At 34.3% G+C, this 18,228-nt stretch overlaps 1 protein-coding gene across 6 annotated transcripts in view; it reads left to right on the forward strand.

Moving 5' to 3' along the window:
• UPF2 (UPF2 regulator of nonsense mediated mRNA decay) overlaps nucleotides 1-18,228 on the forward strand; it is a gene marked incomplete at its 3' end in the record, with an annotated part of 132,838 nt that overhangs the window by 74,206 nt on the left and 40,404 nt on the right. For 5 of the 6 annotated variants that reach the window (XM_080643569.1, XM_080643568.1, XM_080643570.1 and 2 more), the window contains exons 10-15: nucleotides 4,465-4,578; nucleotides 6,712-6,828; nucleotides 10,660-10,845; nucleotides 12,696-12,899; nucleotides 13,747-14,022; nucleotides 16,330-16,513. In XM_080643569.1, the coding sequence (XP_080499695.1) occupies nucleotides 4,465-4,578; nucleotides 6,712-6,828; nucleotides 10,660-10,845; nucleotides 12,696-12,899; nucleotides 13,747-14,022; nucleotides 16,330-16,513 (1,081 nt within the window). The remainder of the gene's footprint in view (nucleotides 1-4,464; nucleotides 4,579-6,711; nucleotides 6,829-10,659; nucleotides 10,846-12,695; nucleotides 12,900-13,746; nucleotides 14,023-16,329; nucleotides 16,514-18,228) is intronic. The other variant, XM_080643573.1, reaches the window with a different exon arrangement.

Raw genomic sequence — 18,228 nt, forward strand, 5'->3', positions numbered from 1 at the left:
CTTATGTTAGTCGATATCTCTGCAAATTCTAAACTGCTGGACTCTTCTGCTTTTTAGGAAACTGTCATTCTGGCTCTACCACATGCTAGTATTGTAACTTTGGCCAAGTTACTTAAGTGTTCAAAACTTCAGTTTCCTTGCCTATTAAATGGGGATAATAGTTATATCTTTTAAAACAATTGTTTTTGTGGATTAAATGAGATAATGCATATAAAGTTGATCCCACAGTGCCGGGACATAAATATCATTATAATAATAATTCTTCTCTGCCACCACTTTCTCCTAGTTCTTACTTATGACTACCATTCTCAATGTCCTTTGCTCTTTTTTCCAGCTGAGTTTATGTGTTGGTGTTCCCCAGACTTTCTTCCTTCACCCTCCTTTTTGATGGAACACATTTTACCTGGGGTTCAGTTAACATCTATTTCCCAGCAACCTCCAATACATATCTCTTGCCAGAACCTCTCTCCTGGTGCTTAGTAAGTTCTCATGTACGTCTAGCTAAATATGTTCATAAACTCATTCATTTCTTCTAAAAAATGTCTTTATCCTTCTCTTCCTTACATCAACTTCTATATTCTCCCTGTAAATTTGTAATATATTTTATCTGATCACTAAGGGAAATACCTCAATTTTTGCTCCTCTGACATTTAGGAGCCAGTAGTCACCAAATTCTATTGATACTATTTTCTAAAACACCTCCTCAAATTTATGGTCTCCTATTCATACCCACTGCCACTGCTTTTCATTTTCCAGAGCTTGAAATATGAGAATAGCTTTTTAACCAGGTGTCCCCATCTCTGCCTTCTACCTAGCTCCATCATATTGTCACATCTGATTTTATTTGACCTAGCTAAAGAATCTCGCCTAAGAAATAAAGCTGGTTAGCAAAACTTTATGAAATACATATAGTAGTCAAAGAAATTCTAGTATTCTAGTTAAAACCACAGATTTGCTAATTTGACTAATAGAATAGTAAAGCTAATAGAAATGAAACCATTCACATATACTGTGATCGAAATTTGGAGAACGAATTTGGCACTATGTTTCAAAATCCTTAGAGGTATTCATACATTGGACAACTCTGAGAATCTGTCCTAAAAATTCTATATACTCCCAAAGCTTTATTCACATTATGAATTGTAATAGGAAAAAGAAAACAGAAAATAACATAAAAGCCAAACAATGGATTAAGAAAATGACATAGAGCCATTGAAAGTGGTATTTACCAAAAAGTTTTCATCTCATAGAGAAAGCACTTTTGGGGGGCGGGGGGGGGGCGGGAAGCAAGCTATAAAATCTTACACATAATAAACTTACAGTTATGTTAAGATGTGTTATCAATATGTTAGCAATGACTGTCTTTGAATAGTGAGAAATATTTTTTCTTTTCTAGTTCTCTAAGTTTTTAGCAGAGTCTGCTTCTTTGATAACGGAGGGGACAACTTTTACATAAATATAAACATATCACCCTCACTGATAGGCATTTTAAAAAATTTTAAATTTTCCCCCATCACCATTAATCTCTCCTATACCCTATTCCACCTCCACCCCTGCAATCACCACACTGTTGTTTGACTGCTTGACATTTTTAAAATTAGTGTTCTCTTAGCTTTTTAAGTAAGCCTCTCGGTAGAATAAGTTAACCACATATTCCAGTATAGGTATATTTATTTATAAACTAGTATGCCTTTACAATTGTACCAAATATTTTATGTACTTTCTAAAACATATAAAAGTACACTGAAAATTATTATATAAAAAACAAAAATATAAATAGAAGTTCCAATATGCCATACCCTAGTAGATCAAGAGTCTTGCCCTTCCTACTTTGTAGATTAGTGGTCCACAGAATAAATTTTTTTTAAAGGAAAATGTACTTATAGACTTAGTGCCTACTTAGTGTTTGGCCTATAGTAGATTGTCCAAAAAGTTAGTTGAGTCATTGCAAAAGTAAAGTTTATATAAAACAAAATGAGCAAATTATGGTGAATAGAAATTATAATGTCTACTTAAGATGACGTTTAGGGGTGCGAGTATTCTTTCTATAGGAGAATAATGAATGATAGGCCTTGGAAATTCTTTTTATATGTTGACATATCTGAAGAGTTTTTATTAATATTGCATATGACTTTAGTTACTCAATCTCAGTTTCATCTGTCATTAATAAATGAACTGTAAGCACCATTTTTGTTAAAGATGATTAATTATATAAGTAAAATTTTATGCGACATTGAGCTAAAATATATATAAAAATTATATGTTGTTAATTCATCTGTACTTTTGCAGAAGTGCTTTGACATACTTTTTGATCTAAAGGAGTCAACAAATGAGACCGGAAAATATTGAATGAGGATTCAGAATGAGTTAGTCTTTTTTTATAAGTTACAGTCTGTTGAAAAGCCTTTTTTTTTTTCCATCTGAAAATGAGGGAATGAGATAATTGATTTCTAATACTTCATTTAAAAATTCTATAATTTTGTTATGTTAGTGAGATTGTATCTCATTAACTTCAATAATGTTTAAGAGTAATTGTGGAAAATACACTATGTTACATGTTTTGAAAGCTGTAATGCTCAGTAATACTTAAAATTGTATGATACTCCACTGCAGTTGTTAAGAGCTTGTGCATCCAGAATCACCCAAGGAGATTTTTAAAAACATATATGTATTTCCCAGCCCCACTCCCCCTAAATATTCAGCGTCAGTGTATCATTTTTGAAATGCTTTTTTACACGCTTTTTTTAATTTCTATATTGTTTTAACTCTAAAATAAACACATGCTCAGTGTTCATGATTTAGAAAATATAAACATATAAAGTAGAAAGAAGGTAGAAAAACCACATAATTTCATCACTTAAAAGCAAACCCCAGTAATATTTTAGTACATTTTCTTTACCTTTATTTCTCCTTAGTTTTTCATGGATGAATTTATATTGTATGTACAATTTTCCATTCTTTATTTCTCACGCAGAAACATTTTACAGTGTCATTTAAAACACTTCTTATGTATCATTTTAAAGGTTGTATAATCTTTTGTCCTGTATATTGCTTGCTTATTATCAAGTGAAATGTAGTTATCATTACCACCACCACCACTACCATCATCATCATCATCCTTATTTTTATCCTTATTTTACCAAGTGAACCAACAGGTTCAGGGGGTTTATGTGAATTGTCTAAGATCATATACCCTCAAAAAATGGCATAGAGTGACCATAAAGGCTGAGATGTTCTGACCATAGATATTTTGTTCTTTCATTTCTGCAATATATGCATAAACATTAAGCATTTTCATTTATTTGTTTACTCAGTAAACATTTAATGTCCATGTATTAGTGATAAAAATATACAAATATAGATAAAATTAATAGTAGCTAATAGTTATTGGACTCTTCTTGGTCTTTGTAAGTACTGTTGCATGTGCTGTACATGTACCAATTCACTTAAGACTCACAACACCCCTACTAGGCATGTTACTTTTATTATTTCCATTACACAAATGAGGAAATGGAGGCATAGAATTTAAATAACAGCTAGTAAATTATGGAACTTGGATTTAAACCCAGCAAATCTTGCCCAGGGTCCACATTTGTAATTCCTAGGAGTTCACAAAGTAAGAAAAATTAAAAATTTGATCAGACATATTTGTGAAAGGGTCTTTATGAAGGCTGTACTCTTTTCTAAATTGCAAGGCTAAAACAGTCAAGTTTATTCAGTATAATTTTGTTTAATATTAGAAAATAGAAACCAAACTAGGTTTGGTTTTCTGATGAAAATGTAATTCTGTGGTTAAATCCAAGGTGTCTCTTCACATTGTATTGCTGTAATAGGGTTTTGTCATATTTAGTATTTCTTCAAATGTGTGCCTAAGTAGGAGGTTGTATTTGCAAAGGAGTTGAACTTTGATATATGGCTGTGACTAGTGATAAAAGTGAATAGTTATTATATTGGAAATTTCATTATAATGAACTTATAATAAAAAATGCAATATATAGTTTGTCACTATAATACACTAACTGAGCCTTAATAATATTTTTGCTTAAATGAGCTTTTGATGTTCATTATTTATAAAGCAGCATCTCCTAAAGTGTGTTCCTTATGATATTAATATAATGGAATCTTAACTAGTCATTGTTAACATTTCAAAAGGGGGATTTATGTTGCCAAATAAATTTGAGAAACATTTAATTAAATTAAGTTAAACAGATTTCTTATTTTGTGATCCCTTTTAGCCTTACAAAATGCATTATTTGACCATGGAACTGTTTTTGCAAAGCACATTCTGGCACTGGTGTTATACAGAGCTTATTTTGCCTTAATGTAAAACAATTTGAATATAGCAGGAAATTATACCAAATTTATTTAAACTATTTAGAGTGAGTTTAGTCTCATTAAAATAACAGTTCTTACCAGAGATTTCAAAGTGTTAATTATCTAAGCAGTATCTCTTTTAATTTGTAGGTACGAAAAAAGGACCAGATCAATATTGAAACAAAGAACAAAACTGTTCGTTTTATTGGAGAACTAACTAAATTTAAGATGTTCACAAAAAATGATACACTGCATTGTTTAAAGGTTAGTGCTGAATTATTTGAATTATTTTTAATAGACAAATTTAAAGTTTTTGTTACAGATGCTAGAAAAAGTGAAATAATTAAGAAATATTTTATTTACCCAAAGGAAGGCAAGAAGGGGGTAAAAAGGAACATTAAACAGGTCAGCAAAATAGAAAACAAATAATAGCCCGACTGACTTATCTCAGTGGTTGACCTATGAACCAGGAGGTCACTGTTCGATTCCTGGTCAGGGCACATGTCCTGGTTGCAGGCTCAATTCCCAGTGTGGGGCATTTAGGTGGCAGCTGATCAATGATTCTCATCATTGATGTTTCTGTCTCTCCCTCTCTCTTCCTGTCTGAAATCAATAAAAAAATGTATTTTTTACAAAGGTATTTGCTTAAAAAAAAATTAAAAAACGCCACCACCACTGTATGCTACCTATGAGACATACTCTTTTTTTTTTTTTATAATATATTTTATTGATTTTTTTACAGAGAGGAAGGGAGAGGGATAGTCAGAAACACCGATGAGAGAGAAACATCTATCAGCCGCCTCCTGCACACTCCCTACTGGGTATGTGCCCGCAACCAAGGTACATGCCCTTGACCTGAATCGAACCCAGGACCTTTGAGTGCGCAGGCCGACGCTCCATCCACTGAGCCAAACCAGTCAGGGCGAGACATACTCTTAAATATAATGTTGGGCAAAAGTATATTTACAGTTTGAATATGAGAAACACAGAGTTTATCTTTGTATTATTTATTAATTATTGTATTATTTATTTGTATAACTGTAAACCTATTTTGCCCACCCCTTTATAAAAATCAGAAAGGCTAAAGTAAAAAGATGGGGGAAATGTACCGTGGAAGCACTTTTTAAAAGACACCTGGTTTCATTATTATCAGACAAAGTAGACTTTAAGGGATGAAGCTGTATTAGAAATAAAGGTTAGTTGGCCCTGGCCTGTGTGGCTCAGTTAGCTGAGTGTTGTCCCATGTACCAAAAGGTTGCTAGTTTGATTCCCCATCATGGCACATGCTCAGGTGTGGGCTCAGTCCCCAGTAGGGTCGAGCAAGAGGCAGCCAATTACATCAATGTTTCTCTCTCACTCCTCCCCCCCTTTTCTTCCACCCTTAAATCAACAAAAACATATTTTTAAAAAAACGAATAAAGAAGGTTAGTTGATAGCAACGAAGAGGTCATTTTAATACGAAAGTGTTACTTCCTGAATCAGTAATGTAGCTTCAAAATATATAAAGAAACAATTGACAAAAGAAATCTATAATAATAAAAGCGTAATATGCTAGTTAGACTGGATGTCCTTCCGGACGAAGCTGGGGCTGCAAGGGAAGCCTGGGTCCTGGGTGCCAGAGGGAAGCCGATGCTGGCAGCCAGGGGATGGAAGGCCTATCGTACACGAATTTCATGCATTTGGCCTCTAGTAAAGAAATAAAAGAGAAATAAAAAAATCCACAATCATAGAGACTTGAAAACACTTTAAGAGCTGAAAGAACAGGCAGATAAAATCTGTAAGTACTATATATACAGAATTGAACAGCACAATTAACAGTCTTGATGTATTTGGCACTATACCCAAGAGATTCAGAATTTACATGGAAAAATATTCATGTTAGTCAAAACAAACAAAAAACAAGATATCAAATGATGTGATATGTCTGAATCTATTTTGGTTTAGAAAATATGCATAGAAATAGGTTAGGAGAATAAATACTACTAAAATGTTGTGGTAATGTGTTGTGTTTATAAATTTTATACAATAAGTCTTTTGTAGTCAGAACTTCAAAAATAAATGTTATTTAAACAAAAAAAATAATTTAGAGAATGTAAGCTATGTATGTGATGTGTTTAAATATGTGGCATTTAATAGTACATTTAGAAAGGGCTTTGATACTAATTTCCATATATCTATCTAGAACAAAAAACATTAAATATATTGAAGGTTTTAGAAAAGATTTTTATGGCAAACCACAAAAGATGTCCATCGATGAGGACTATTAAACTAAAAGACTAGCTTTTGTTTTTTATACTGACATTTTAAAAATTGTTACACACATTAGAAATATATTTTTTTTCTCTAATAGGCTTGAAGTATTGTCTTTGTGGTTTTTCATCATTATTATTATTACAGATGCTTCTATCAGACTTTTCCCATCACCATATTGAAATGGCATGTACCCTATTGGAAACATGTGGAAGATTTCTTTTCAGATCTCCAGAATCTCACTTGAGGACCAGTGTGCTTTTGGTAAGGGTTTGAGAATCCTAGTAAGACCTTGAGGTTGTTGATTTACTTCAGGGGTTAAAAACATTGCCTGTTATCTTGCTCTGTCATAGAAACATAAAGTTTTCTACCTTAACTAGAACATCCTATATATATGAGCTGCCATTTCTGGACAGCCGTTGGTATTTTTCTCACTTGGCTCTTAGTGAGTTAACAATATTGTGAATGAGGGTTAAGTTTAACCAAAGATAACTTTTAAAAAAATCTTTATTGTTGAAATTATTACAGATGTAGATATCCCCTTTTTCCCCCATCAACCCCTTCTTGCCCGCCCCTGCCCCAGGCCTTCACCACATTATTATCTGTGTTCATGGGTTATGCACATATGCATACAAGTTCTAATCAAAAATAACTTTTGACAAATGATACAAATGAGCAGGTACTCTTAATATTATTACGTTAGATTGGCGTGCCATAAGCACATAAATTATAAACTTAACATATATAATTAAATTTAAAAATTAAAAAACATAAAATATAAGTCTAATTTTAAAAAATTACCTCGTGGGAGAAGTTATTTCTTAAGTTAATTAGAATGCCTAATGACTATCAAGTTTATTAATCAATTAAGTTATTATGCTTATTGGTAATATTCATGCAATTTGCTGATAGCCTTTTGCAGGGTTGGTATTAGTGTTCAAGAGAGCTCTGGGCATACACTGTCATTATATCACTGTTGCTGTTATAAAAGTCTTGATTGTGTCATTTTCTCTAGGTTACCTATTTTTTTAGAATCCAGTTGTAAGCCTGAATTCTCTGCCAATAATATTTAAAAATGAAGAAACATGAGAATTTATTTCTCCTAAACAAAAATATTAATGTGAAGGCCATCAAATAGAATTGATTTCCAAATTCTCTTTAAGTTTATATCATATTAATCATATAATAGTTATTCCAAGTTCAAATTTAATTGTAACAAGGAGAAAATTCTTCCTCCTCTTTGGCTCATACTCATAAGGTTAAATGAGACACTGCAAATAAAACTGTATTAATTGAAACATGTTGTTATTAATCAATGTTACCCAATATATTTAATTAAATAAAAATGTAATAGAGATGTTAGGGAAGCTTAGTTTTTATTATCTACTTTTTATTTATAACATTGAATCCTCAATATTTACTTTTTGCTGGGGAAAATATTTACTAATTGTGGTAGTATGGATGAACGTCACGTTACTGAAAAGCAGAGTCCTTCCTGTCTGACTGGTTTTCTTGGCTCAGTGGACCTTTTCCCCTCTTACAGCAAAAGAAGCTAGCCTTTATTAGTGAGTCTCTTGCTTTCTGGATAGGAACCTTATTTATCATTTAACATTTTTGTGAGGCCTATGTGTCAGGCATGGTTAGGAGAAGTGGTACAAAGAATACAATTGCCAAAGTGGTCCATATCTAGTGCTAATTTGAATACAATGTTGTAAGTGCTTTAATAGAGCTATGCAGAGAACATTATGGGCTCATGGAGGGGATACTTAAGCTCGACTGATGAATCAAGAAATATCTTCCCTAACAGCTTCATGGTATTCACTGAGTACAAACTCTTATGTCAGACACATCCTCCTATATAATAAAGAGGTAATATGCAAATTGACCATCACTCCAACACACAAGATGGCCGCCCCCATGCGGTCAAAATGGCCACCCCATGTGGACACAAGATGTCCACCACAAGATGGCCAGCAGGGGAGGGCAGTTGTGGGCGATCAGGCCAGCAGGTGAGGGCAGTTGGGAGGGACCAGGCCTGCAGGGGAGGGCAGTTGTGGGGGACCAGGCCTGCAGGGGAGGACAGTTAGGGGCGACCAAGCTGGCAGGGGAGGGCAGTTAGGGGTGACCAGGCCTGCAGGAGAGGGCAGTTGGGGGGAACCAGGCCTACAGGGGAGGGCAGTTGGGAGTGACCAGGCCTGCAGGGAAGGGCAGTTAGGGGTGACCAGGACAGCAGGGGAGGGCAATTAGGGGTGACCAGGCCTGCAGGGGAGGATAGTTAGGGTGTCCAGGCTGGCAGGGGAGGGCAGTTAGGGGTGACCAGGCCAGCAGGGAAGGGCAGTTAGGGGTGACCAGGCCAGCAGGGAAAGGCAGTTAGGCATTGATCAGGCTGGCAGGGGAGTGGTTAGGGGCAATCAGGCAGGCAGGCAGGTGAGCAATTGGGAGCCAGCAGTCCTGGATTGTGAGAGGGATGTCCAACTGCCCGTTTAGGCCTGAACCCAGAGGGGTCTTAGATTGGAGAGGGTGCAGGCTGGGCTGAGTGACACCCCCCACCGCTGTGCACGAATTTCCTGCACCGGGCCTCTAGTAGGGTATAAAGATGAAAAGATAGTCCATGCTCTCCTGGAGTCTACTAAGTCAGACAGAGGAGTAAATAGGCAATTGGAATATATGGTGTAAAAGCAATATAGGGCGTAGATAAAAGAGGCACTTAATCTAGTCTTGGTATGTCAGGGTAAGTTTCCTGGAAAAGTGGTGTTTATTTTAGAGACTAATCTGAGTCTTCAAGGCAGAGAAGAAAAGACACATCTAGTCAAGCAGTTGCGGATAAAACTGGAGAGGCAAGCAACAAACTAGAGTTTAAAAGAGCCCTGAGTCCTTTACCAGCCATTTCCCTCTACATACTTAAAACCCAGAGTTCTTACCATGTCAGCAGAGTCTGTTATTACTTGGCCCTCTCTACCTCTCATATCTAATTTCATGTGGGCACCTCAATGGCCTTCTTTTAGTTCCATTGCCTCAGAGCCTCTGATCTTGCTATTGCTTCTGTTGTGAATGCTCTATCCATGGCTCTTCTCAATCTTTTGTCATCTTTCAGGTCATAACTTAGATCTCAATTTCTTAGAGAGGCCGTCCCTAACCCCCTCTACCTAAAGTATAAAGTAGGCTCATAGGTACTCATCTTAGTGCTGTATTATTTTCCTTCATACCACTGATTACAATTATTATTTAAAAGATGGTTAGTTTTCTTGTTGAATTGTTTATTCTGTCTTCTTACGCCAGACTGTTAGGCTTCATGAAGGTAGGAATCATGTCTGTCTTATGCACTGGTAAGTTCCAGCACCTGGAATAGTGTCTAGCACTAAGTAAAATGTTTGTTGAATGACTGAACAAATTCAGTAATCTTAGTGCTTAGTATGATGCTATTTTAAGAATTAGTGCTATTTTAAGATCTTCAGCTAGTCAGTGGTTCTCAACAGGCATCTAGTGGGTAGAGGTCAAGGTTGCACAAAACATCCTACAATGCACAGGACAGCCCCCATTCCCCCACAGCAAAGAATTATCCAGTCCAAATTGTCAAGTTCAGAAAGCCTAAAGTAGATGATTATTGACTAGATCTGTGTTTATAAGACCTTGGAGGCTTTTAGTTTTCTTGTCTATAGAGACATGTCAGATTTATCTGGTACAGTATTGAATGGCACAAGCTCTGAGAATAATTTTTTTTTTTTCCTCATTTGTATGTGGGACAGCCAGCACCCGTTTATTCATATTTTTGGTTCTTAATTTCAATCACTCATATATATGAAACTTGTCATACTTAGAGTTCATGTAGTTTGGCAGAGTTATAAATTACATTTGTAGCAAAAGTTCTCTGAGTAAAGGCCTAAGACCAAGCAGTTATTAGCTAATTTGTTATAAACAATTGATCAGTGGTGTAATAATTAGTCTGCTTGCACACACTTAGAAATACCAACTAGTTGTTTTTTTCTTTTTCTAGACCTTTATCCTAAAATCTTAATACTGAGAATAGTAGTTTTGTTAGGAATAAAGAAACCTTAGAATGAAAGTATTTTGACTAGTGTAGACTTTTTATTTTAGGAACAAATGATGAGAAAGAAACAAGCAATGCATCTTGATGCAAGATATGTCACAATGGTAGAGAATGCATATTACTACTGCAACCCACCTCCAGCCGAAAAAACAGTGAAAAAGAAACGTCCTCCTCTCCAGGAATATATCCGGAAACTTTTGTACAAGGATCTCTCCAAGGTCACCACTGAGAAGGTAAATCTTAATGGAATCATGGAATAATGGTCAACTTGAGATTTGTGGTAGTTATGTAATATTCAACTAAATTCTTTTTCATCCTAATGATAATAGTTTTAAAAGCAGTGCACTTTCCTTCTAGCCTGTGCCTGAAATTTTAGGTCAGGGACATATATTTCAGTTTTCCTAGATCAGTTTATTTATAAATTGCTTCAGTGTCTCATAAATTATAGATAAGAAATGCAAGTACTTTGCATTGTTCACATTTTGTAAATGGAGAAATTAAAGCAGAGCTGTTCAAGTCTCAAGAGTGAAGTTTAGGAGAGTTGGGATTAGATCCCAAGTTCCATTATGATTGACTCTATCCAAATCACGCTAAGAAATAATTCATATGGTGATACATAATATATGGGACAATGTTTTATTTTTCTATTATGATAATAACTTCTTACTCTAATTAAAAGGGCCATTCTTCTAAATTGAATTTTGATGTTGTGTATATATATTCATATTCTGTAATTAATTTGCCTTTACATATTTTTCTTGAGAGCAGGGGATCTTAACCTTGAATGGGTGTTAGGAAGCCCATGGCCCTCTGAAATTTAATAGTTTTGAATTCTGGGGCTGTCTGTATTTTTCTGGAGATAAAGTCTGTGGCTTTCTTTAGATTCTCAGCAGGAGTCACTTTCCAGAAAAGTTTAAGAACCACTGATCTATTAATTGAATTATTGTAGTTACCTTGCTAGAAACTTCACTTTTAAGGAAGATAAGTTGAGCAAAACATTTCTTGGTTTATTCTGCAAGTTGAAACAATACAATGTAGAACTTTTTTCTTTTTAGGAGATAAAGTAATGGAAATTAACTTCTGGAAAGAGAACACATCTGGGGAGGATAAAAGGCATGAAATAATACATGGGTGGGATAAGAGGTAATAGGAATGATAGTGCAGCTTTGAAAATTGAAACCAACTTTCAGAGAGTTTGAAAAATCGTTGTTTGAACCAAAAGGATTTTGATAGCTCTTTAGAATTGACTAGAAGTTGAAAAATATAGAATGCTTATGAAGTTGAGATGACATTAAAATTGCCAGTGAAGCTGATAGGAGAAAATATTTAGTGTTTAAAAGATCGATTGTGGATATAGAAATGAAAGGAATATTTTGCAGTCTGCGAATAATATCTATATTCTTTCAGAATCAAAATGGATAGAACTTGATGATAGGTAGAGCTCTGCTAATTATCTTATTGACAGTAGGGTCTTTGAAATTGTAATACCTAACTTTTATGGGGTATTTACAATGTGGCAGACACTTTCCTACATACTTCACATGTTTTTAAGTTGTCTAATCCTTACAACAAACTAGTAAGTGGTTTTATTATCCCCCCTTTTACATATGAGGAAACAGGACACTCTAATGTCAGTCTTGATGTTATGTCTCCATTTTAAGTGATCTTTTAACCAATTTGCCTTGGGTTTATTTATTTATTGGAAATTTTTGATTTATAAAAGAAGTATCTAAGATTATTTAGATTAAATGAAGCACAAAAGAAACATTATTTTTGGTGAATCTTGGGAATTTCTTTCAGTGACCTTAGTGTATGAGTGTATACTGTTAGCTTGATTGAAGACCTAGAAACTCAGGAAATATAGGGACATTATAGAAAGATGGAGGAAAGATGTGAATACCTTTTGTCAATAATTAGAAAAATCTCATGTTTAATCCTACCTTGAAAAAGCTGATAGAGGATCTCTGAAGTATTTCCCATTTCAAAAGTCTTTATCTGCATAATCATAATACCATATCTATACTATTGGGTATATTGGATTATATACTTGTCTAGTAATTTAAACAAAATTCTCTTTGTTTAGGTTTTGAGACAGATGCGAAAGTTGCCCTGGCAGGACCAAGAAGTGAAAGATTATGTTATTTGTTGTATGATAAACATCTGGAATGTGAAATATAATAGTATTCATTGTGTGGCAAACCTCTTAGCAGGACTAGTGCTCTACCAAGAGGATGTTGGAATCCATGTTGTGGATGGAGTTTTAGAAGATATTCGATTAGGAATGGAGGTAACATAGACTTTCTTTAAAGTTGTCAAATTGGAGTTTTGGAAGAATTTAAATAACTTTTAAATTCTATTATTGAAAAATAATTTGAAGACCTTCTTTTATCTATATGGTATCTTTTACTGTTATCTCTTCAGAATTAGTGGTTTCTTAAACCCTGCTGTACTAGATTTACTATGCTTCTCTCAGGCTAACCCTGGGGTTTATTTTGCCTCTTTTTCTCAAGTACAGTTAAGCTTATTTGGGAAGAATATAGTACATTTTTATTATTTCTGGGTTACTATTGGGAAAATAAATTTATTAATTATAAGAATTTTAATCATTTGGTAAAATTTCCTGTAAGCAGATCCCTTTTTTTTTTGTAGGCTTATTGTTAATTCATGGATTATAGAGAAAATAAGTTATATGGGGCTGATAAGGGAGAATTACATCTTAATTGTTTAATAGACTATCAAATCAATTCACTTAATGATAGCTTAATAAGTTTAATATTTAACATATTTTTTATTAAACTTTAAAAAATATTTATTTGAATAACATTGATTGGCTGCCTTCCACATGTGCCCCAACCAGGAATCAAACCTGCCACCCTTTTGTGCATGGGATCAACTGAACTACACCAATCAGGGCAACTTTTTTTTTAACGTTTTTTAGATACCCATTTCCTAAAGAGAGAAAAAGATACTCACAAGTGACCATCTTATTAGAAAAGAAGCAAAGAACCCGTTCATTTTTCTCTGTTTAGTGTTTCTTCAGTAATTGATACTGTCAAGTGACAGAGGGGAATTTTGCCTCTTTTCAACCACATTACTATTCTTTAATGCAAATCTTGTTGTTTTTTTTCTTTTAGGTTAATCAACCTAAATTTAATCAGAGACGTATCAGCAGTGCCAAGTTCTTAGGGGAACTTTATAATTACCGCATGGTGGAATCAGCTGTTATTTTTAGAACTCTTTATTCTTTTACTTCATTTGGTGTTAATCCTGATGGCTCTCCAAGTTCACTGGACCCTCCTGAGCACCTTTTCAGAATTAGACTAGTGTGTACTATTTTGGATACTTGTGGCCAGTACTTTGACAGAGGTTCCAGTAAACGAAAACTTGATTGCTTCCTTGTATATTTTCAGGTATATAAGCTGAAATATGCAGTTTGACACCATTTAATACATTGGTTGTGTTACAAAAATATTCAAGCAGAAACATTATAGCATTCACATATCACATATGAGATATGTTCATAATTAGACTAAATTTGATTTATTCTTCCTGCAGGGATGCTTTAGAGATTTTTTTAAAAATATATTTTATTGATATTTTACGGAGAGGGATAGAGAGCTAGAAACATCGATGAGAGAGAAACATCGATCAGCTGCCTCCTGCACACCTCCCACTGGGGATGTGCCCGCAACGAAGGTACATGCCCTTGACCGGAATCGAACTCGGGACCCTTCAGTCCGCAGGCCGACGCTCTATCCACTGAGCCAAACCGGTTTCGGCTGCTTTAGAGATTTAAAAAAATTGATGAATTTTATCATATAAACATTCTAATTGCATTGTAACTTTCATATGATTGACTGTTAATTTTGAAAGTTATTTTGGTATACTTTATAAATTGGGAATGGTAATTTATGAATTATATTTGGTACAGTAACTTATGAATTAAAAAACTTGTGATTTTTATATATACATTTTTATCACTCATCTGTGTTTTGGTTTTACATCTAAAATTCTTATTTTTAAATGATTAACTTTTTTTTTTTTTAAAGAAAAACTGTCACTCTGGGAAAAATGTTTTTAACACAGGAAGAAACTCTTGAGTTGTGCTTTTCATATCTTAATTTTAGTTAATTATGTAAGCTTATGATTTAGAGCAAGTATAGTATAAATTGAATTCAGGTACAAAAACGGAGATGTTTCTACAATTCCTTTAAAGTAGCTGTTCCAGAAGTTAACTTTGTAGGTTGGTTGTTTGGAACCCAATCACTATTTCCCATAAAATACTGAGTAGGGTGAACAATTCACTGTTGAATTGTCCAGATGTTATTGAAAGAAGGTATCAATAGTACCATTAAAGTCTATATGATCTCTATTTCTAGTATTGTTTTCATTCATCCATTGATGAAGAAAATATATTTAAAACTAAAACTGGAGGTATAAAAAATAACATCTACATAATGGCTGGTGTTAAGGGGGGAGGGTAAATGTTCTTGGGGAAGAGCAGTTTATTAACTTTATCCTACTATGAGGAAGGGGATTGCACATTTGAGAATCAGAATCCTTTGTCTCTAAGGACTGTCTTAGGTTGGAGACTGGCTATATTGAAATCCAGTTTTGCTGCAGTGTTATCTGTAATTGTCAGCATCCAAAGTAGAATCTCTTTCAGAAGAGAATCCTTATTTGCATTTAATCTGACATCCCAGGTGGAGAGAAAAGAGCTATCCCAAAATATCCAAGAGACAAAGAGAGAGGCATTTTCCACATTGATTAACAGGCAGCAGAAATATGCAGCAGGATTAAACCTGAGGGGATGGAGTAAGAAGTGAGGTCTGGTGATGAGGTCAGTGTGTTCTGCCTAGAATATAGAGTGAACAGTTATGTATTGGAAGGCCACGTAGAAAGGATCACCCATAGCAGTGCTTCTAAACTTTAATGTGCATACACATTACCTGGGAATAGTATTAAAATGCAGATTATTATTAAATTGGTCTGGGGTGGGGACTTGAGATTATGCATTTCTAACAAGCTCCAGTTGAGGTCTGCAATTTTGAGTAGCAAGGAACTAGAACAAACTGGGGAAGAAGAGTGAAGCACCCAGAGGATTACCTGTTTATACATAAGTAAATTCCTGGGTTGTGCACTTCAATTATTGTTAACTTTACAAAGTATGAAACAGAACGAGGGACCCAGGGTAGGAGAAGAGAGGGAAAATATCCAAACAGTGCCATATACACAGTAGGTGTTCAATAAATGATTGTTGATTAATTTTTATATTTAAAACACCCATACATTTAGATACTTTAATTGACCTTTTTAAAAATCAAAGCAGGTATTATAGGGAAAATGAACATTTATCTGGTGGTTTTTGTAAACTTAACATTTAAACCCAGTTTGGGAGTGGGGTTTCTGACTTGTTTCATTATCTGAAAATTCATTTGGTATTTTATTCACAATTTTTCCTTGTCTTTAAAAAGATTATGACAATTATAATAAAACAATATTTAGATTCAAGGCACCAAATGGCTTAGAAACTGTAGATGGAGGGAAATAATTGGAATTAGGGTCATTGCTGTCGACCATTAATGAAAATGGTAGGTGTCTTGTACAACTTTTTAGCTTAGTTGTTATAGTTAGTTAACATCACATTACAGATTATTATTTAAAATATTTTTGTTATTAATATTTTATAGCTAAATTTATTTTTTATTTGTCATCAGCGTTATGTTTGGTGGAAGAAAAGTTTGGAGGTTTGGACAAAAGATCATCCATTTCCTATTGACATAGATTACATGATCAGTGATACACTAGAACTGCTAAGACCAAAGATCAAACTTTGTAATTCTCTGGAAGAATCCATCAGGCAGGTACAAGACTTGGAACGAGAATTCTTAATAAAACTAGGTAAGCAATTAATTACAGAGAGACAATGAAGGTGATATTTGGCAGATTGTTTTTAGAATTTGCTTTATAATGTTATCAGAGTTTACCTTTGTATACTTTTCAGTTTTATATTGAGTGTTACATAATATTAGGTAAGACATATGGGTGACATTTTTTTATTTCATTAAATAATCCCAAATTGGAGGTAAATACTTATGTAAGAATTGAAGCCAGTGGTAGTGATGAATAAATACAATCCTGTTGGCCTCTCTTAATTTTAGAATTTTTGGTTGCTAATATAAAATCTAATTTTAATTAGAGCACCTCTTACAATACAGTATGTAATTGTAACAAGCATTATTTCTTAAGACATTGTAGGCTAGAAACTATAGAAGGGGAATACCTGTTAGAAGTTTGGAACTACCCTACAGAATTTCAGACCTTATTCACTGGGAGAGTTGTCTCTATTTCTAAGGACTGGAGAAAATGTGAGAAATGTGCTACAGGAGAATTGGTCTATTTACTTTCTCTGTGTCCTTTTGAGATTGTTGTAGAAGAAGAGGTAGCTCTTTAAAAAACAACAACATGCTTACTGATTTTAAAGAGAGAGGATGGGAGAGAGGTAGAAATATCAATGAGAAACTCAGTTGGCTGCCTCCTGCATGCCCCCTACTGGGGATCCAGCCCACAAGCCGGCATGTGCTCTGACCAGGAATAGAACTGAGGACCTGTGGGTTCATGGGTGGATGTTCAACTACTGACCCACACTGGCTGAGTAGGAGTTAGCTCTTTAATAACTCTCACGAGGGACTGTAAGAGCTAACTAACTTTGTCAGTGGAAATAACTGGAACATGTAACCTACTACTCTGATTTACTTGCAGATAGTTGTTAGCAGGTTTCATTTTAGTCATTTTAAAGTGACATGTTTTGAGGCTGTTAAGCTAGTATTTTATTTCCTGCTAGCACTTGGGACCTATAAGTCTGTCATTAGGAGATTCTTACCTTTACCAATTATATTAATTGTATAAATTTACTACATTGCATATCTGATAAACTACTTTTCATGGTGAAAGCATTTGGTACTTTTTCCCCTCTAAAACTATTTTTTTATATTACATCCAGCATATTAGTAGGGTTTCTTTTTCCATAGGTAAACCCTCTTTTGGAGAATATGATTGCTGTTACCTATGTGAGCATTAATTTTAAAGGTGCTTCTGATTATGCAACTATTAACTTTTCTTACTACTCAACCCATAAAGACATATGTGCATCTTTTTGTACTTTGTCCCAAATTATCTACTTTCTTTTCCTTTTTAGACTTGTAGTTGTATAAAATTATCATTTTAAGCAAAGTGCTTATTTATCTATTTATTTCATTTACTTTTTATGCTTTGAAATAGTTGAGTCTTAGTCTTGTTTCTCAAAGACCTTTATGAATGATGCTCTGTATAGTGGGCATGAGGGAATACTAGTTTGACACCCAGTTTGGTAGCAGTAAAGAGAGCAATGTGTTTTATCCTTTATTGACTGAAGGTTAAATTAAAGGACTTCAGACTCTCCTGAGGAGTCTGTTTAGAATATGGAACGGGAAAAATAGGTCAACGTTTGTAAGTGAAACTCTAAAGATGGTTGCAACTGGAAATTATGCTATGGAGTTGTCCCAATTTAATTCTGTTTTAAACAGTCTAAGTATCAGGAAGAAGAGCTACAGGAATAAATCTACATTAAATCTATT

The sequence above is a fragment of the Plecotus auritus genome (genome assembly GCF_963455305.1).
Source record: "Plecotus auritus genome assembly, chromosome: 1".
NCBI classification, from domain to species: Eukaryota; Metazoa; Chordata; class Mammalia; order Chiroptera; family Vespertilionidae; genus Plecotus; species Plecotus auritus.